Consider the following 20,999-nt stretch of genomic DNA (forward strand, 5'->3'; position numbering starts at 1 on the left):
CTGATCATATTCCTCCCATATCCCTTTAGCCCCAAGAGCTATGTCTAATTTCTTCTTGAAATCAGACATCTTGGCCTCAACTACTTGCTGTTTTTAATGAATTCCACACATTCACCACCCTCTGAGTAAAGAAATGTCTCCTCACCTCAGTTCTAAAAGATTTACCCCTTATCCTCAAACTCTGACCCCTAGTTCTGGACTCCCCCACCATCGGGAACACTCTTTCTGAATCTAGCCTGTCTAGCCCTGTTAGAATGTTATAAATTTCTATGAGATACCCTCTCACTCTTCTGAACTCCAATGAATACAATCCTAACCGACTTAGTCTCTCCTCATATGGCAGACCTGCCATCCCAGGAATCAGCCTGGTAAACCTTCGCTGCACTCCTTCTATAGCAAGGACATCCTTCCTCAGATAAGGATACCAAAACTGCAGAAGCTATCAGAGTTTTGCTCTATATCTATTGCCATTGGGTCATTCTCTCTGTGATAACTGACATCACTGGGATCTGGACTATCTGGCATGCATAGACTCTAGTACCACTGTCCCCTAACCATATATGCATCTGAGCCATTTCTGGGAGCTGGGTGGGGAGGGGGGGAGGGGTTTGGTGGGTTGGAAATTGGAGAGAGTGCGTGTTCATCGCCCTCACTTATCTGCCATGGTATCCTGCTACCATTTTCAAATTGAAGGCATCTGATTAGCCCTCTAACTTCAAGACCCCCCCCCCCCCCCCCCACTCACAGTCCTTATACAGCCAGAAAGCCGGTCCTCTGACCGTTAATTTGCTACTCTGGGGAAAATCATATCCAGTAACTGCGCTTCATACAGAGCAGGCTCCTGACTCTCTGACATTGGAATTCAGAAGGCCTCAGAGAAATCCTTGCCCAGGATCTGAAAATCCCAGGATGTTACATGATGCCCAGCAGGTTAGCGGGACCTTTCTGTGACCAATGGGGACATTAGCGGGACTTGAGGACATTGCTAATCTGACTTTGATCACTGATTGAAATGCATCTTTCAAGAATTTTGAAGGTTCCTTCCATTTATTACACTGATCCTTCCTGGAAGCAATGGATGTTCCAGCACTGCACCACTTCCTAAAGTGAGGGAACATCTGTAGATGAGTACAGCACAATAGATGTCAATATCCAGACATGTCTGCCAACATGCATGTTCCTCAGCATTGCTAGTGCTTTGGTCTCAGGATGGCAGTCAATGGGGAAGGACCTGATAGCGTGCGAAGGGAATGAAAGAAAATGAGTCTGAGTCCTGTTAACATCTAGAAGAAGAATCATGGAATCCCTAAGTGCAGAAGGAGGCCATTCGGCCCATCGAGCCTGCTCCGACAATAATCTCACCCAGGCTTATCCCCGTAACCCTACGTATTTACCCAGCTAATCTCCCTGATACTATGATGTGGAGATGCTGGCATTGGAATGGGGTGGACGCAGTAAGAAGTCTCACAACACCAGGTTACAGTCCAACAGGTTTATTTGGTAGCACGAGCTTTCGGAGCACTGCTCACTCACCTGATGAAGGAGCAGCGCTCTGAAAGCTCATGCTACCAAATAAACCTGTTGCACTTTAACCTGGTGTTGTGAGACTTCTTACTGTGCCCTGATACTAAGGGTTAATATATCATGGCCAATCAACCTAACCCGCACATCTTTGGACTGTGGAAGGAAACCAGAGGAGGAAACCCACGCAAACACGGGGAGAATGTACAAACGCCACACAGACAATGACCTGAGGGTGGAATTGAACCCAGGTCCTTGGAGCTGTGAGGCAGCAGTGCTAATCACTGTGCCGCCGTGCCTCCCTATTCTGCATCTATTCTGTATTGTATTCTGAAAATGGTCCTCCCTTTTCTGTCTTTCAGTATTGGGGGCTCCATTCCCATCGTTTTCTCGTATTTCTCTGAATTCTTGTCCCGTGAGAAGCGAGGGGAACATCTCAGCTGGCTCTGTATGTTCTGGATGGTCGGTGGGATTTATGCGTCAATAATGGCCTGGAGCATTATCCCGCATTACGGTAAGTGTCTTGGCGATTCGGGTTCTGAATTCTTCTTGGCCCATTCTGCCTGTTGTGTGCAAGATCAGAAAGCAGATCATTTTTAGAATTTACAGATTCTTCATTTAAGAAAACAAGGAAGAAATATTGTTAACGTGGTACATTATCATGGCTCTTGGAGGCATCATAAAGTGCACCGCATTCAATAAATTACATTGAAGTGCGTTGGCTGCAATGCAGTCTAACAGTGGCTATTTTGTGCACAGCACATAATGAGATGAAGGGCCAATTAATTTTCTTTTCGGCTGAGGGGAAATGTCGGTCAGGACACAGAACAAACTCCCTGCTCTCTGTCAGATAGTGTCAAGGGATATATATCATGTCACCTGGGAAAATCCAACCAGCAGGTGGAGCATTGGTTGAATTTCTCATCCGCAAGGTGGCTCCCGAGGCAATGTAGCACCCTCTCAGTACTGTGCAGGTCTGCCAGTCCAGAATATGTGTCTGCACCTCAGAACAGGGCTTGAACCTCACTTATACAGGGCAGTGGTGAGACCACATCTGGAGTATGGTGTACAATATTGGTCTCCTTATTTAAAGAAGCATATAAATACATTGGAAGCAGTTCAGTGACGTTTTATTGGATTAATACCTGGAATGGGTGGGTTGTCCAGCCTAGCCACCTTTGAGGAAAGGTTGGATAGGGTAGGCTTCTATTCGCTGAATTATCCATTTTACCTTGATGGCAGCACAGTGGCACAGTGGTTAGCACTGCTGCCTCACAGTGTCAGTGACTCGTGTTCAATTCCCAGCTTGGGTCACTGTCTGTGTGGAGTCTGCACATTCTTCTCATGTCTGCGTGGGTTTCCTCCGGGTGCTCTGGTTTCCTCCCACAGTCCAAAAGATGTGCTGGTTAGATGCATTGGCCATTCTAAATTCTCCCTCAGTGTACCCGAACAGGCGCCGGAGTGTGGCGATGAGGGGATTTTCGCAGTAACTTCATTGCGGTGTTAATGTAAGCCTACTTGTGACACGAATCAATAAACCTTAAAAAAAACTTTAAATTGAAGGAGGCAGTTTAAAACATAACCATCTTACAAAATCTGGTGGTCATATAACACACTATAGATGCTGCCTGATCTGCTGAGTACTTCCAACATTTTCTGTTTTTATTTATGGAAATATCCCCACCTACTGATATGTTTTAAACAAAAACCCTCCCTCATCTTTGTTGATTTCATGTCGTTTTGAGAGGAACTTCAAAAAGCAGTGGGGTCGCAGAATGCCATTTTACCCTGGGTCATGCATTGGAATCCAGATCTCCAATTACCAGTTACAAACAGAAAGCAGTCTGAGGCCAAATGTAACATCGGCTGAGATTAACTAAATCAGCTTAATCCAGCAACCCTCAGCTTTGTACCAGACAGTGCATTTGCCTGATAAGGCAGATTCCATTTTGTTCCACGTTAATAGTGTCTGTATTTTGGGCCTTGGGTTTCTCTGTTTATTTTCAAGGACTTCATGAAGGGTACTTTGTTTCCTCTTGGGAGTTAGCATCAGCTCATCGGCTCTCTCTGATCAGTAACCCTGTATGTTAATCCTGCAGGAGACAGAGTATCAATAATTGAAATGAGCTTCGAGGTTTCATCAAGAATGTCAACTGTTGCTGATCCAATCTGGACGCATTTGCTGTACTTATTAATATGTGGCATTTGTAAGGTTAGCTGTCTGTAGTTCAGTATCACTGGCATTTCCTACATGTCCACAGGAATGATGATGTGGAGATGCCAGTGTTGGACTGGGGTGGGCACAGTAAGAAGTCTCACCACACCAGGTTAAAGTCCAGCAGGCTTATTTGGTAGCACGAGCTTTCGGAGTGCTGTTCCTTCATCAGGTGATCACATCATGTTCACCTGGTGAAGGAGCAGCGCTCTGAAAGCTCGTGATTCCAAATGAACCTGTCAGACTTTAACCTGGCGTTGTGAGACACTTCTTACTGTGCCCTCAGGAAGGATGTGACAGATGGTGCTAATAGACTAGTGGCATTTGGACTATCCGGACTGCAAACGTTCAGTGCACAGGGTAGGAGTGGTCAGCTTAACCACTTTGTTAGGAATGAGCCACAGCAAGGGGCCAGGAGGAGGAATTTTGGTAGCCTTCTTCCCACCCCTCACCCACATAGGTGGCATGGTGGTACAGTGGTTAGCACTGCTGCCTCACAGCACCAGGGACCCGGGTTCGATTCCCGGCTTGGGTCACTGTCTGTGCAGAGTCTGCACGTTCTCCCTGTATCTGCGTGGGTTTCCTTCCACAGTCTGAAAGACGTGCTAGCTCGGTGCATTGGTCATGCTAAATTCTACCTCAGTGTACCCGAACAGGCGCCAGAGTGTGGCGACTAGTGGATTTTCACAGTAACTTCATTGCAGTGTTAATGTAACCTTACTTGTTTCACTAATAAATAAAATATAATCCTGTTTCCCTTATTGCAGCAGTAACAATTGTCAAGAGTGAATTTGAGTTGGCGCATGGAATCTTGACACTTCCCACTTCCCTAAAGGACTTTAGTGAACCAGATGGCTTTTCTAACAATCGGCAATGGTTTCATGGTCATCAGTAGATTCTTAATTAGCTATATTTTATTGAATTCAAATTCCACCAGCTTCTATGGCGGGATTCGAACCCCGAGTCCCCAGAACATTAGCTGAGTCTCTGGATTAATACTCTAGCGATAATACCACCATATGCAATCTCCCACCTTACTCAGAAAAATTGGGTATGGTTAGGAAATGTAAGGCTGGAGGAGGTGATGGAGATTGATGGAGGGAGGGTGGGATGGAGAGGCCATGAAGAGACTTAGAACATAGAACACAGAACATTACAGCGCAGTACAGGCCCTTCGGCCCTCGATGTTGCGCCGACCAGTGGAACCAATCTAAAGCCCCTCTAATCTACACTATTCCAATATCATCCATATGTTTATCCAATAACCATTTGAATGCTCTTAATGTTGACGAGTCCACTACTGCTGCAGGCAGGGCATTCCACGCCCTTACTACTCTCTGAGTAAAGAACCTACCTCTAACATCTGTCCTATATCTCTCACCCCTCAATTTAAAACTATGTCCCCTCGTGCTAGCCATCACCATCTGAGGAAAAAGGCTCTCACTATCCACCCTATCTAATCCTCTGATCGTCTTGTACGCCTCTATTAAGTCACCTCTTAACCTTCTTCTCTCTAACGAAAACAACCTCAAGCCCCTCAGCCTTTCCTCATACGATTTTCCCACCATACCAGGCAACATCCTGGTAAATCTCCTCTGCACCCTTTCCAACACTTCCACATTTTTCCTATAATACGGCGACCAGAACTGTACGCAATACTCCAAGTGCGGCCGCACCAGAGCTTTGTACAGTTGCAGCATGACCCCCTAGCTCCGAAACTCAATCCCTCTACCAATAAAAGCTAACACACCGTACGCCTTCTTAACAACCCTGTCAACCTGGGTGCCAACTTTCAGGGATCTATGCACATGGACACCCAGATCCCTCTGTTCATCCACACTACCAAGTATCTTACCATTAGCCCAATACTCTGTATCCCTGTTACTCCTTCCAAAGTGAATCACCTCACACTTTTCCGCATTAAACTCCATTTGCCACCTCTCAGCCTAACTCTGCAGCTTATCTATGTCCCTCTGTAACCTGCCACTTCCCTCCGCACTGTCTACAACTCCACCGACTTTAGTGTCATCCGCAAATTTACTAATCCATCCTTCCACGCGCTCATCCAGGTCATTAATAAAAATGACAAACAGTAGTGGCCCCAAAACAGATCCTTGCGGTACACCACTAGTAACTGAACACAAGGAAGGGAAAAGTAAGGCTGGGGGATTTTGCAGAGATAGGAAGAGGGAAGGATTTAAACATGAGAATGAAAATGTGAAAATTGAGATTTTGCTGTAGATGGAACTAATGTAGTAACACATTAACAGACACTTACAGTTCACTGCTCGGCAAAGGGTGAGAAAATATTGATGTCTGCAGAAACACAGGGTTACAACTTATTCACAGACAATGCCTGTCAGACAGGGCCGGGGAGAGAAAGCATGGGCCCCAGTGCTTCTCCTGTTTCAGGATCTGCTATACCTTCCCCCTCCCTCACTTTAACCTCCCTGACCAATCATGCATGACATTTTTACCCCTTTCAAGATTCATCAGTCAATACTCCAAACAATCACGGGTCCCAGTAACATGATCATGTCCATTGTTGGCATCTGGTTACAAATACCGTCTGATAGATACGCAGCATGTTTGTTTTTATTCATTTGTTGGACACGGGCATCGCTGGCTGGCCAGCATTTCTTGCCCATCCCTAGTTGCCCTTGGTCAGAGGGTAGTTGAGAGTCAACCATGTTGCTGTGGCTCTGGAGTCACATGTAGGCCAGACTAGATAAGGACGGCAGATTTCCTTCCCTAAAGGATATGAGTGAACTAGATGGGTTTTTCCGACAATTGACAATGGTTTCATAGTCATCAGTAGATTCTTAATTCCAGATATTTTTTATTGAATTCTAATTCCACCACCTGCTGTGGTGGGATTCGAACCCACGTCCCCAGAACATTAGCTGAATTTCTGGATTAATAGTCTAGTGATAATACTAGTAGGCCACTGCCTCTCCTGAATTGTGAATAACAGGAAAACCCATTGACTGCGGCGGGACCAGAAGATCCTGCCATCAGCCAATGGTGGGCTACCTCCGCAGCAGAATCCCACCCCCATGCATTTATATCCTTCCTTAGACTTTTAATTCCAGATTTTTTTTTAATTGAATTCAAATTCCACCCTCTGCCGTGGTGGGATTCGAACCCGGGTCCCCAGAACATTCGCTGGGTTTCTGGGTTAACAGTCTATTGATAAGACGACTAGGCTATTGCCTCCTTAATATGTCATTACTATTAAGAGCAGCAATGATATAATGCTGCATTAGTTTGTGTGTGCCTGAGAGGTGATCCCACTGTGTCTATTAACCATGCAAGAAAGTACAAATTTTACTTTAACATTATGCAATATTGTCAGATTGACAGTAAAATATCCCGTTAGTTATTTATAACACTGATGATAACGCTGATTTCAGTGACTGTCTCAGCACTGATTAATATTCTGCACATTGCACTGCATGGACACACTGACAGTAAATTTATATCTGGGGCAAAGATTCAATGTTTGCAATCTAGCTAAACTGCACAAAATCTTTTCCATTCTGTAGAGCTGGAAGGAGATTTTCTTCTGCCTGGGTACATGATATTCAATATTTTTTTTATTCGTTGCTGGATGTAGGCATCGCTGGCTAGGCCAGCATCTGTTGCCCACCTATAGTTCTCATTCAGAAGGTGGTGGTGAGCTGCCTTCTTGAACCACTGAAGTCCCCGAGGTGTGGGTGCAGCCATAATTATTTCATATAAGGGGTGTAATTAGATTCTATTTTATCAGCAATCTCACGGGGAAGAAAATCAAATGATTCCTGAGCAGCAAACTGGAATGATTGAACAATCTAGGTCTTTACTATCAGTGAGAAGCTTTGGAGCCCCCAGGTGCCTCTATACAATACAACTTTTAAGAGGTCAATGCTGTGTTGTCGGGGAGTGCTGGCATTGACTGTTTGGAGGGGTGGGGGGTGGAGGATGGACTGTGGGGGGCTGGGGGATGCCGGCTGTGAACACGGTGGGGTAGGGGAGGATTGACAGTTCTGATTGTGGGGGATGGGGAGTCCCTGAGACCTTTGTGCTTGGGTGGGCGAGGGGGGGGGAGGTTATTTTTTCTTTTAATTAGGGTACCCTTTAAACATGGCGCCCCATTCACATTGAAGCCAGGCTCTGCTGATATGTTTAGGCCCCTTCTTCAACAGTGTGAAATATGCCCAACTTTTGTTGACTGAGAGTCATAAGATCTGGAAAGAAAACCGGCCTGTTTCTCTGGAGAGAAACGCACCAAATTTCAGTCAGATCCTGACACTTTTCCAAATTCTGCTAAGACCACCCTCTCTAATTCAAAAATACTTAATTGGTTGTAAAGTGATTTGGGACATTCTGAAAGGTGCTATATAAATGTAAGTTTTACCTTTCTTTCAATACACCTGCATTCAGTAGACAGAGTGGGTGGAATTTTCCCGTCCCGCCCGCCACGGGAATCGTAGCGGGGGGGAACCATGCAAAGATTTGTTGACCTCGGGTGGGATTTTCAGGTCCTGGGGCGAGTGCGGCCAGAGAATCCTGCCCAGTGACTGTAGCAATGGTGAAATTGGAGGCCCAATACGAATTCTCTAAGGGTAATTAGATGTCAGGAAGTGGCTACAAAGAAATCACGACACTTACAAAACAATTGGGGTGGCACAGTGGTTAGCACTACTGCCTACACAGCTCCAGGGACCTGGGTTCGAATCCCAGCGTGGGTAATTGTCTGTGGAGTTTGCACATTCTCCCTGTGTCTGCGTGGGTTTCCTCCGGTTTTCCTCCCATAGTCCAAAGATGTGCGGGTTAGGTGCATTGGCCATGCTGAATTGCTCCTTAGTGCCCCGGGATGCATAGGTTAGAGGGATTAGTGGGGTAAATATGTGCGGTTATGGAGATAAGGCATATGTTGTTGGATTGTGCTTGGTGCAGACTCGATGGGCTGAATGGCCCCCTTCTGCACTGTAGGGATTCTATGAATTCAATTCTGTTGTTAACCTACCCCTCACAAATGCCTTCTCCAACCTCCCGTCTAATTCCCCCTCCTACCTTTCCCCCAACTAACCTCAACTCCAGTCCAAATTCCTCCCAACACCCCTCTAACCTCCCTTGACTCACACTCTATCCTCCCCATAACTTTCCCTCTATCCTAACTTCCCCCCAACCAAAAAGAAATTGGATGCACAGAGCTGCCAAGGACCAAAAGCAGCAGCACGGCAACCCGGTGAAATTGACATTGACAGCCCAGATTTTAAAAGATGGGAACTCTCCGGTTCCGTTCAGCCTGGAAGATGAGAAACTCCATTTAAAACATGGAGCCCGGGACCTTCCCTAGGCCCTCCACAACCCCTCCGCCCCCTTCTCCCCTAAATAAGCCCAGGGCCCCCTTAGCCCAGGGACTTGGAGTTTGGCACCGTCTGCACCCCCCTTCTCCCTGCTGTAAGGTCATAGATACAAATGGAAGGGGCTGGAAAAAGACACAGGCCGGAATGTTCCGGCTGTTCGTGTCAGAGGGCAAAGACTGGGAGCTGGATTCTCCAAACCCACCCACAGCTGGGATTCTCTGGTCCCGGTCCCGCTGCAATGAATGGAGATTTCGGAGTGCCAAATCCTCTTATTCTCGCTGGCAATAGTGGTGGGGCATAAACAGCCAGAGAATTCCAGCCTGAATGGCCACAGCACCGCTGTAGGTTTCCCAGTGGCAAGGAGTGCATTCGATAGGAAGCTCCATTGACAATGGCAGGACCAGAAGATCCTGCTGCCGGCCAATGGTGGGCCACTTCCACCATCGCGAAACACATGGTGAGAGCGTGGAAAATCCCGCCCAAAGGGGAGCTCTTCCAACAGAGCATGGAGAATCCCACAGACAAGAACAAACAACTAAGAAAAGTGCAGCACAGAACAGGCCCTTTGGCCCTCCAAGCCCGTGCTAATCGTGATGCCCTCACTCAATGAAAAAAACCCACTTCTGCCCTTACTCGGTCCATATCCCTCTATTCCCTCCCTATTCATGTACCCATCCAGATGCCTCTTAAATGTTCCTAATGTGCCTGCTTCCATCACCTCCTCTGGTAGCCAGTTCCAGACACCCACCACTCTCTGTGTGAAATACTTGCCCCGTCTCCCTTAAGCTTTCCCCCTCACACCTTGAATCTGTGTCCCCCTTGTAACTGACACTTCCACCCTGGGAAAAAACCTCCGACTAGCCACTCTATTCCTCTCATAATTTTGTAGACCTCTATCAGGTCTCCCCTCAGCCTCCGTCTTTCCAGTGAAATCAAGCCTAGTTTATTGGAATTGATTCATTGGAATTCAGAAGACTGAGGGGAGATCTTATAAAAACATATAAGATTATGAAGGGAATAGATAAGATAGAAGCAGGGAAGTTGTTTCCACTGGCGGGTGAAACTAGAACTAGGGGGCATAGCCTCAAAATAAGGGGAAGCAGATTTAGGACTGAGTTGAGGAGGAACTTCTTCACACAAAGGGTTGTGAATCTGTGGAATTCTCTGCCCAGTGAAGCAGTTGAGGCTACCTCATTGAATGTTTTTGGGCAAGGATAGATAAATTTTGAACACTAAAGGAATTAAGGGTTATGGTGAGCGGACGGATAAGTGGAGCTGAGTCCACGAAAAGATCAGCCATGATCTTATTGAATGGCGGAGCAGGCTGGAGGGGCTAGATGGCCTACTCCTGCTCCTAGTTCTTATGTTCTTATGTTTACTCAACCTCTCCTCATAGCTGACACCCTCGAGACCAGGCAACATCCTGACCCCGCTCTGTTGTCTGAATCCACAATCGCTCCCTTCTCCATTTCTCAAAACCAAGCAGCAGAGCAAAAGAGATTTCATTGAATACTGGAACAAAGGGAATACATAATGAGGCTTTCTTAATGCAGCATGGTCTCATGATTTGGGTTGCACTGTCCAATAGGGCAGCGAAAGCAGATTCAGCAGTAAGTTTCCACATGGAATCTGGCAAATATCTGAAGGGGAAATATTGACAGAGCTCTGGGGTTAGGGCAGGGGTGTGGGGTGAATATTGGATTATTCTTTCAGAGGGCCAGCACAGACATTATGGGCCAAATGACCTCCTTCTGTGCTGTACCATTCTGTGAGCGGGATTTCATGACCTCACCCACTGCCGAGGTTGTCCAGTCCCATCGGAAGTCAATGGATTTAGGCCCTCGACTGCCAAATCCCCTGCAATGGGGGAAGGGGGCTGGGGGGGTCTCACCAAGACGGGCTCGCAAATCCCAGCCAATGATTCTATTCCACAATGGAGAAATTTGGTTAAAGTTTACACAATAATAAAGGGACTAATTTCTAGGCACCAATTATTTCAACAGAATAGGCTAGGGAAGGACAGGAGCTATGCTTACAAGTTATGTAAGGGAAGGACTAGGTTGAATCTTAGGGAATAGTGAACATGTGGAACTGGCTACTGGGGTGAACACTGTAATCTGCAACTGGTACACTGGAGCTGGACACCTTCAGGAGAGAGCTATTTCTGGTTGGGGTGGTAATCACTGTGCAACGAGATAACTTTCCTTATTCTATGAATTGGAACCAATATAATCTACTTGGATAGAGTAGCTATCTGTTACCACAGAAAGTAGTTGAGGCCAAAACGTGGTGTGATTTGAAAAAGAAATTAGATATAGCTCTTGGGGCTAAAAGGATCAAGGGTTGCGGGAGGGAAGGTGGGATCAGGATATTGAATTCGATGATCATCCATGACCAAGATGAATGGCAGAACAGGCTCGAAGGGCCAAGTGGTCTACTCCTGCTTCCATTTTCTCTGTTTCTATGGATGGTTTCGATTGCCTTTTTAAAATTCTTTCCCAGGGTGTTGGTGTTTTTAGCTAGGCCACAATTTATTTCCTGTCCCTAATTGCCCTTGAGAAGGTGGTGGTGAGCCGCCTGTTGAACCGCTGCAGTCCATGTGGTGTAAGTACACCCATAGTGCAGTTAGGGAGGGTGTTCTAGGATGTTGGTCGAAAGGGGTTGGAGAGAAATTTATTAGATGCGTTCCCCATTTGGCCTGTTTTTTTGTTAACCTTTCTTGGGAGATTCCTTGGCTCTGCATGGGGACGTGGGCTCCGGTGTCTATTGTGTTGTGTTGGGACATCACAAAGCTATAGCAGCCTAGATCATCCAGTGAGTCATAGGATCATAGAACCCCCACAGTGCAGAAAGAGGCCATTCAGCCCATCGTGTCTGCACTGACAACAACCCCACCCTGGTCCTATCACACAACCCCACATATTTACCCTGCAAATCCCTCTAACCTACACACCCCGGGACACGAAGGGGCAATTTAGCATGGCCAATCAACCTAACCCGCACATCTTTAGACCGTGGGAGGATGTCTATCCTTTTGGCACGTTAGTCGAACTTAAATTATTGATCCAGTCATTTCACCGGCTGGGAGGAAAGGGCGACAGGATTCGTTGGTGCCTCCAGACTCGTATGTTGAGTTGGTTTGAGATTAGCTCTCAATTAGAGGGGTCTCACCTAATATCCATGATTTTAAAAATGTTCTTCATTTGAAACAAAATACAATACACAATGACGGAAGTTTTGTGCTGGTCGGATTAAATCATTTTGGAAGGTTCATTTTCTATTTTCATCATTTGAATCTGAACGCCTGATTGTTGTTTATAATATTTTATATGTGATTCATGTTAATTTGTTGGCGCAGCTTATTTTTAATTTGACTAAATGGGTCTTAAAATCTACATTGATTTTCAGCTATTGCCAGCGTGGGAGACAAATTATACAGAGGAGATGTCTAAACTGAGCATAAAACCCACTACATCCGCATTTTCTCTCATTTACTGATGTTTATAGTCGAGTGGGAGCCTTTCACTGGTTGCTTTATTTCAGGGGGAAACTTTTCTTTTGTGGGTACCTTCTTCCGTCCCCTTTCCCTGTGCCGTGCACCATCCAAAGTCACGAGAAAGTGACCAGCTCCTGGCAGCTGACGATGGATGTACTCAAACCCTGGCATTAGGAGGGGGCGGGGGCACAAGACACACCCCAGGCTGGATGCCCCTCTTTGGAAGTTCCATCCTTCCTTATGGGGCAGAACATGAATTTCCCACCTCAACGTGGCTGAGAGGTGAATTGTGCGTGGTTAGGCTGGTGGCACAGTCTCATGCCCAACTACTCCAATGGGCACAGTGACACCAGCACGGCTGGACTTTTCTTAATCTTCACCCAGAATTGTATTGCAAAGAAAGCAATGTTTAGTATTCACTTCGGGCCTGTCTCATGTCCTCCTCCTGATAATTATCTGAAGATGAACACTGCTGAGGTGCCCCCTTGCCGTCAGTATTCAGCTGGCATTTACTGTTCAGGCTTAGACATGAAGAACTGTTACGTGGGCAAGATAATGCTGGAGCCCGTGATGTGCATCCTCATACGAGCCAAGCCCCTTCGGGAGACGGGGGAACAAGAACCCGACATGAGGCAAATCCCACCAATGTTTTGAGTTTATTTATTAGTGTCACAAGTAAGGCTTATATTAACACTGCAATGAAGTTACTGTGAGGATCCCCAAGTCGCCACACTCCGGAGCTTGTTTGGGTACACTGAGGGAGGATTTAGCACGGCCAATGCACCCAAGCAGCACGTCTTTCGGACTGTGGGGGGAAACCGGAGCACCCGGAGGAAACCCATGCAGACACAGGGATAATGTGCAGACTCCGCACAGACAGTGACCCACGCCGGGAATTGAACCCGGGTCCCTGGCGCTGTGAGGCAGCAGTGCTAACCACTGTGCCACTGTGCCGCAGTGGGACCCTGTGGTCAGAGTTGAAGGAGCAAGGGTTGCCAGCCGTTCTTTTCCTTTGCTCATGCTGGCACGGGTGGCAGTGTGTTGCTTTACCTGACTGTTGTCTTTCTGTCTGTTGCAGGCTGGGGTTTCAGCATGGGCACGTCCTTTCAGTTCCACAGCTGGCGTCTGTTTGTCGTAGTGTGTGCTCTGCCCAGTCTCTCCTCCCTAATTGGCCTGCTGTTCGTGCCGGAAAGCCCACGCTACTTATTAGAGGTGAGACAACCAGCAACGTAGAAACTACACCGGGTACGTTAGTTGCCAGGAAAGACAACCTAACCCACTCTGGATATATCGATCCTTGAAAAATTTCCATTTAATCTCTAGAGGTTCAAACCACTCCATGTTGCACATTGGAATACCTGTGCCAAAAGATGAGTTTTCTAATTTACCTCTACTGAGAGATCTACATTTACACGGAGCACGGATCAGTGATGGGGATATTGTAGATCTGAATCTCCAAGCAATCATCTCATTCAGCACTGCTCACTCTTGGAGGTACAGGAACAATCCAGTAAATATCAGTGCGAGATGTCAATGAATCACGCAGCGTCGCAGAGCAGAGAAGGTTAAGAGGAGATTAGATGGAGGGTTTTGGTACAGTAAAGCAGAAGAAAGAGTTTCCACTGGCAGAAAGGTCAATAACCAGAGGACCGACACAGAGTTCAGGTGGTTGGCCAAAGCACCAAGAGTGACATGAAAAACCCACTGCCCGAACAGTTAGTGGAAGCAGATTCTTGTCCCTCCCGAAAGGGAATTGGATGAATACTTGGTGGGAGAAAATCTACAGGGCTTTGGGGAAAGGGTGGGGGGGGGGGGGGGGATGTGGCAGTGAGACTAGTTGATCAGCCTTTTGAAGGCTGTGTCTTGTCCACACTCTTGTCCATATTCCCTTTGCCAGGCAAGTGGGCACTGCATGCCATTCATAGGACCACTGAGCTGCTCGACCTAGGTGTGTGGAAGGATAGCCATTATAATAATGAGCCAGTTATCCAGCTTTTAAGGATGTGGGGTGTGAGGATAACCTTTGCAAGGCAGGTTATGTTTTAATATTCCAAATGATGCTGCTACAATGCACAATTCTCAAAGAACTCACAAGAACAGGATCCTTGAGGCCTTGAGGAGGGACTCCTTTAAGCTTTGGGCTTTAGGAGACAGTTCATTTCAGATTTATCACTTTGTACATTTCATAGAAATCATAGAAACCCTACAGTACAGAAAGAGGCCATTCGGCCCCTAATTTTGGGAATTATCTTCCATAGTGGTTCTCTGGATTATTTGTTGCAACTTTGAGGGAAATTCTCCAGAAATCCCAGAGAAAGACATTTTTCCAGGGTAACTGAAGATCTTTTGCCAAAGTTACAGCAGACAACCAGGGTAATCTCCTCTCCCTCCATGGCTGGGGAGGGGGGTGGTGAAATCTTTTACCTATCTCTGATGAAGAACAACTACTTTGCATAGCAATGACCAAATCGGGACCTATTAACTTATCCATAAGACTGAATGGATGCCCAATATTAATGGAGGTCGACACAGGCGCAGCCATATCCGTGGTAGGGGATACAGCGTTCAACAAAATTCGCACTGGACTCCAACCCTTAGCCCTAACCGAGACTTCGGCAAAGATTGGATGGAGGTTGGGAATGGTGACTACATATCTGCTTTAAGAGGCAGCCTTGGGGAATCTGTTCAAGTAGACGGGACATGTGGAAATGCTGAAAGGTTCACGGGCAACATTCTGCAGTTGAGGGGTGTGATGAATCATGGCACTGCCACTATCAACGGGGGAGAGGGAGTGGGCAATGTACAGTGGGCTAGGGTCAGAAGAAGGTGTGGGTCAAGGTGGGACGTAGAGTTGGAGGGGGTTTCAGGAGTTGGTGAGGTGGAGCCATGGAAAGAGAGAGTAGGGTGGCCACTGATAGATCAAGAAGAACTGCTTGATGGATGACCTAGGATCAGTTGGCAAGTCCTTAAAACAGCAACGAGAGAAGCAAGCAGGCTGAACTCCTTAAATACAGGTAAACGCAAAATATTGCAGATGCTGGAATCTGAAACAAAAACAGAAAAATGCTGGAAAATCTCAGCAGGTCTGACAGCATCTGTGGAGAGAGAATAGAGCCACCGTTTCGAGTCTAGATGACCCTTCATCAGAGCTCTATTCTCTCTCCACAGATGCTGTCAGACCTGCTGAGATTTTCCAGCATTTTTCTGTTTTTGTTGAGGTTGATCTTGCCGGAATTCACCAGCAACTCAGGCCCCACCGTCATTGCCAGTGCGAACGGAGAATGTGGTGCTCAGCCAAATTTCCATTCACAACAGCGGGACTGGAGAATCCCAGCCACGGGCGAGGCTGGAGAATTGGGAGAATTGCATTCCATTAGCTTTGAGATTAATTTGGATTTCTAAGAACTTTTTTTTTGTTATTTCTGCCTAATAGATTGGGAAGCACGATGAGGCTTGGATGATTCTAAAGCAGATTTACGACACAAACATGAGGGCGAGGGGGCACCCGGAAGCTGTCTTCACGGTGAGCTGAAAGCAAACTCAATGACTGGACAATTGGAGATGATGCTTGGTTTTTATTGTCCTTTTTATTTTTATTGCCACAATCTCCTTCCTCCTCATTTTTAATGTTTCCTTATCTCAATTATTGTTGTTTTAAGATTAAAAACAGAAAATGTTGGGTAAACTCAGCTGCTCTGGCAGAGTCTGTGGAGAGAGTTAATGCTTTGAGTGCATATCACTCTTCTTCAGAGCTCTCTTTAGCTCTCCCTTTCTTGCTCTCTTTCCCATTCATTCTATTCACCTTCCATCTCTCTCACTCCCTCCCTCTCCACCTTCTCTCTGTATCTACCAACTCTCCCATACCTATCTTTCTTCCATACTGCCCTGTCTCTATCACTTCCTTCTCTGCCTCTATTACCCATTTCTATCACTCTTTGGGCAGGATATCTGGCCTCAACGTTGACGGAATTCTCTGCTCCTGCTGCAGTGAACAGAGATTTGGCTGAGCACCAAATTTTCTTTCCTCGCTTGCAGCAGCAGAGAGGCGCGAACAGCTGGAGAATACCGGCCTTTCTCTTTTCTCTCAAATCCCTGTCCTTCCTTTGTTTTCTTCCTCTCTCTCCTCTTTCCCCAGTCTTCCTGCCTTTCTCTCTCCCCTCTCTCTGCTTCCTCTCTCACTCCGTCTCCCTCTCTCCAACTTTAACTCTCCCTTTCCTTGTACATTCTGACTGTACCAGTTTCGTCCTCTGACAAGCCTGACTAACAGCCAGGACTGGGAAACCAAAGCTTCTCAGGTGAAGACCAGCAAGTATAAACCTGACTGATGTAACTGCGGGAAATATTGCTGCAACTCATTGTTCCTTAACTCAGCGAAGAGGGGGGAATGGGAGAATATTAGCAGCATTAACAAATGTACATTTAAATGTTTTCCAGGTATCCCACATAAAAACCCCGATACAAATGGATGAATTCATTGAGATTCAGAGCTCAACTGGAACTTGGTTTCAGCGTTGGTTGGTCAGAATCATGACTGTTGTGAAGCAGGTCTGTATGAATCCAGCACACTGAGATACAAAGTTTTCTTCTGCTGACTTATTATTCTGGGACTTGCCAGAGGGATGTCTGCTAATCAATTACTGATTTTAACCTTAAACTTTAAAGAGGCAAATTACTTGGGGAATAGAAAGATCCAAATCACAGCATCTTTCTTGAGAAGTGAATTAGCCTCATATCTACATCAGTGTGAATTCTGTCATCATAAGGCTTGTGAGCCAAAGAGAGATGGCCTGGAACTTCGTCTCAGTGTTGTCTGTGGGAGTTTGCACTAGGTGATGGCCTCGAGGTATTATCGCTAAACTATTAATCCAGAAGGCAGCTGGGGATCCGGGTTCGAATCCCGCCATGGCAGTTGGTGGTATTTCAATTCAATAAGGAAATATCTGGAATTAAGAATCTACTGCTGACCATGAAACCATTATCGAATGTCGGAAAAACACATCTGGTTCACTAATGTTCCTTTAGGGAAGGAAATCTGCCTTCCTTACCTGGTCTGGCCTACATGTGACTCCAGAGCCACAGTAATGTGGTTGACTCATAACTGCCCTCTGAAATGGCCTAGCAAGCCACTCAGTTCAAGGGAAACTAGGGATGGGCAATAAATGCTGCCTAGCCAGCGATGCCCATGTCCCACGAACGAATAGAAAAAAACTATTTGCCTATGCAGGTATTGCACGTGGCAAGAGATTGGTTAACTGCCCACTCTGGGTGGATCCCAACAGCAAGCTCCATACCTGAGGTCACGTGACCCATTCCCTTAAAGGGGCATGCCCCAACATATATTACAGGGTTCAATCGCAATTGCAGCTGAGTTAGACTTGGTGTCTGCCTCCTTACTCGTGGTAAACAAATCACAGCACTTTACATGTGGTTCAGTAAATAATCACCAAAAGCCCTGCCTTCAGCGGGAGAACTCAACAATGAGAGAACATAATCTTTCTGCCACTGTTTCCTCGTGAAGTATGAGTATGTGCCATAGCAGAAATATGTTTTGCACTTTGCAATGTTGCTGGTGATAGCATCCCGCAGTGACATTGTGAATCGCACTGGTCCATTTGTCACAGCATTTACTCTGCCTTATTTTTAGCAATGGTTCACAGTAAGGCTGCTGATGTGATTCAAATGTAAATTGTTGGAATTGCCACCCCGAAGACTGTCTTTAAGATATTTTTTTAAAAAGCCCTCAGTGTCTCTGAGACTGTCACCTAATGAAGGTTTGGCAGCGCAATTCTTTTCTTTATTCATTCATGGGACATGGGTGTCGCTGGCTGCCCAGCATTTGTCGCCCATCTATTTATTGACCAGGATTTGAACTCGGGTCCCCAGAACATTAGCTGAGTTTCTGTGATTATTTTGTTTTAATTCATTCATGGGACATGGACGTCACTGGCTGGCCAGCATTTATTGCCCATCCCTAGTTGCCCTTGTACTGAGTGGCTTGCTCGGTTACAGAGGGCAGTTGAAAGTTAACCACATTGCTGTGGCTCTGGAGCCATATGTAGACCAGACCGGATAAGGACGGCAGATTTCTTTTCCTAAACGACTTCAGTGAACCAGATGTGTTTTTCCAACAATTGACAACGGTTTCATGGTAGATTCTTAATTTCAGATTTTTTTTATTGAATTCAAATTCCACCAACTGCCGTGGCGGGATTCGAACCTGGGTCCCCAGAACATGAGCTGAGTTTCTGGATTAATAGTCTAGCGATAATATCACTAGGCCATCACCTCTCCGTCATTCACTTACTGAGGTGTGATGTAGCAGTTACGGGACAGAGGGTGAATGTCCAGAAACAGTTCTCTTACATTAAAGTTCCGACTGTTTTTCAGGTGTGGCAGAACATATTGCTTTGTTTTACGCCCAAGCACAGGATGACAACTCTGTTCCTGGCAGTGGTTTGGTTCACCCTGTCCTTCAGGTTGGTGCTAATGAGAACTATCTGCTGTGAGAAATGATTCAGTCTTTCATTTTGCTGTGCTCCTGGGAATTGAATTGGATGCTCGGGGTGGGGTTTTTCTGGCTGTTCTTGCTGGTGGAACCTTACAATCCCACTGACGTCGACTCCCTGTGGTGGGCCGGGTAAGCCATGCAAAAGCCCGTAGACATCAGCGGGATTGGAAAATCCCACCAGCGGCCAATGGTTGGGTGCTTCCACCGCAGGAAAACTAGCCAGGGAGATGGGGAGGGGTGGGGTTTGTGTGGGACGGAAAATCCCGGTCTCAGTATCAGCAGGAAACCAGTGACGTACAGAGTTAGCTTCCATCTGCCCTATCAAACATGAAGGGGGCGATCTTACTGAAAAAATTCTAAGTGCTGAATGAGTGTGAAAACAGGAGAGAGTCACACCCATTTTTTGGGTGAGCTCTCAGATGCTGTCTTATACCACTTAGAGAAAAAAATGAGGCAAAGTGTGATTCTCGCCAGTAGGGGGAGTGGGTGGAGTCTATTCCCGCCAGGTAGCCAGCTGCTACTGCTAGAGGGCGCCATTGTGCATGCGCCTGATCTCCCTGTGCACTCTGTAAAGTGTACACGGTGCACTGGGAATCTGATACACCCCCAACCCTCCTGGTCATCGCACCCCCAGCCCCCCCAATCGCCGCTCCCGATCGTGCCCCCTCCCACCCAATTGACCAGCGAGATGAGCCTGTTAGATTGCCCCTGAAGTGTAAAGAGAAGACTGAGGGGATGACCTGATTGGCTTCTTTAAGATGATATGGGTTGCTAAAGTAAGCGAAGAGAAGATGTTTCCCTCTGAGGGCATGACCAGAATGACGGGTTCATAAGTTCAATAATGGACCTGAGACAAACTCCTTTGCTGATAAGAGTCTGACACTTAGAGAAAAAAATGAGGGGAAGTGTGATTCTCACCAGAAGGGGGAGTGGACAGAGTCTATTCACGGACAGTTATTGAGATAAATAGTGTAAATGCATTGGTAAGCGTAAAGCAGAAAGGAATAGAGGGATATGTTAATGGAGTGAGATGAAGAGGACTGGGAGGTGGCTTGTGAGAGCATAAACATCAGCATGGACCAACTGGGCCAAAGGGCCTGTTCCTGCGCTGTAAATATTCTGTAATACCTGCGGGCCAGATTCCACACAATTAGATGTGGAGTAAGGCTCCTCCTCTGCTTTGTCATTCAGCATGCTGAGCTTAGTTAGATGCAAAAGAATGTTCTCTTCGGCAGTCCAGGCAGGCAGTCATGGGGCAATTGGGACTGGCTGGGAGAGCACCATGGTCGGCATGGACCAGTTTGGCCGAAGGGCCTGTTTTGGTGCTGTATCAAAACACCGATTGGATTATGTGCAATGCCAAGCTTCCTCCCGCTGTAGCATCAAATGTCTGGGGTCAGATACAGCCTGAGACAGTTGCGGAGTCAGACTCCCTTTGGTCCGTATCCATTGCTTCCACTTTCAGAGGAATGCTCCCACAGTGTGACCCTTTTCCATTTCTTATGCTAACCATCTCATTGCCTCCCAGCGTATTTTGCCAAATTAATGCCAATTAGTGCCAAATTAAGGGTAGTTCATGCTGAGCACCCCTGCCCATTAGGAACCAGATTAAGACTGATCACAACACATTTCAATTCACCACAGCAATTGGTAGAAACAATAAAAAGTGTCACACAAAATAATGGAAAGGCTTGTAAATTTACCATCAATTAAGGGAGCTCGGAAGAATCAATTTAAATAAAATCTGGTGGGAAAAGATAATGGATTGCATAACAGGGTCTCAGACAACAGAATCGTAGAAATCTACAGCACAGAAGACAGCCATTCGGCCCATCACGTCTGCGCTGGTTCTTTGAAAGAGCAGCCATACATAATCTAATGCGACTAATTTCACCAACTCGGAGTTTC

General features: G+C 46.5%; 1 protein-coding gene across 2 annotated transcripts in view; it reads left to right on the forward strand.

The window, feature by feature from the left end:
* The window catches only part of LOC144511039 (synaptic vesicle glycoprotein 2B-like), a 56,988-nt gene that overhangs the window by 17,886 nt on the left and 18,103 nt on the right, over positions 1-20,999 (forward strand). For both annotated transcript variants that reach the window (XM_078241009.1, XM_078241010.1), the window contains exons 3-7: positions 1,884-2,035; positions 13,662-13,795; positions 16,017-16,106; positions 17,018-17,128; positions 18,971-19,059. In XM_078241009.1, the coding sequence (XP_078097135.1) occupies positions 1,884-2,035; positions 13,662-13,795; positions 16,017-16,106; positions 17,018-17,128; positions 18,971-19,059 (576 nt within the window). The remainder of the gene's footprint in view (positions 1-1,883; positions 2,036-13,661; positions 13,796-16,016; positions 16,107-17,017; positions 17,129-18,970; positions 19,060-20,999) is intronic.

This window comes from Mustelus asterias, chromosome 24, assembly GCF_964213995.1.
Source record: "Mustelus asterias chromosome 24, sMusAst1.hap1.1, whole genome shotgun sequence".
In the NCBI taxonomy this organism is placed as follows: domain Eukaryota; kingdom Metazoa; phylum Chordata; class Chondrichthyes; order Carcharhiniformes; family Triakidae; genus Mustelus; species Mustelus asterias.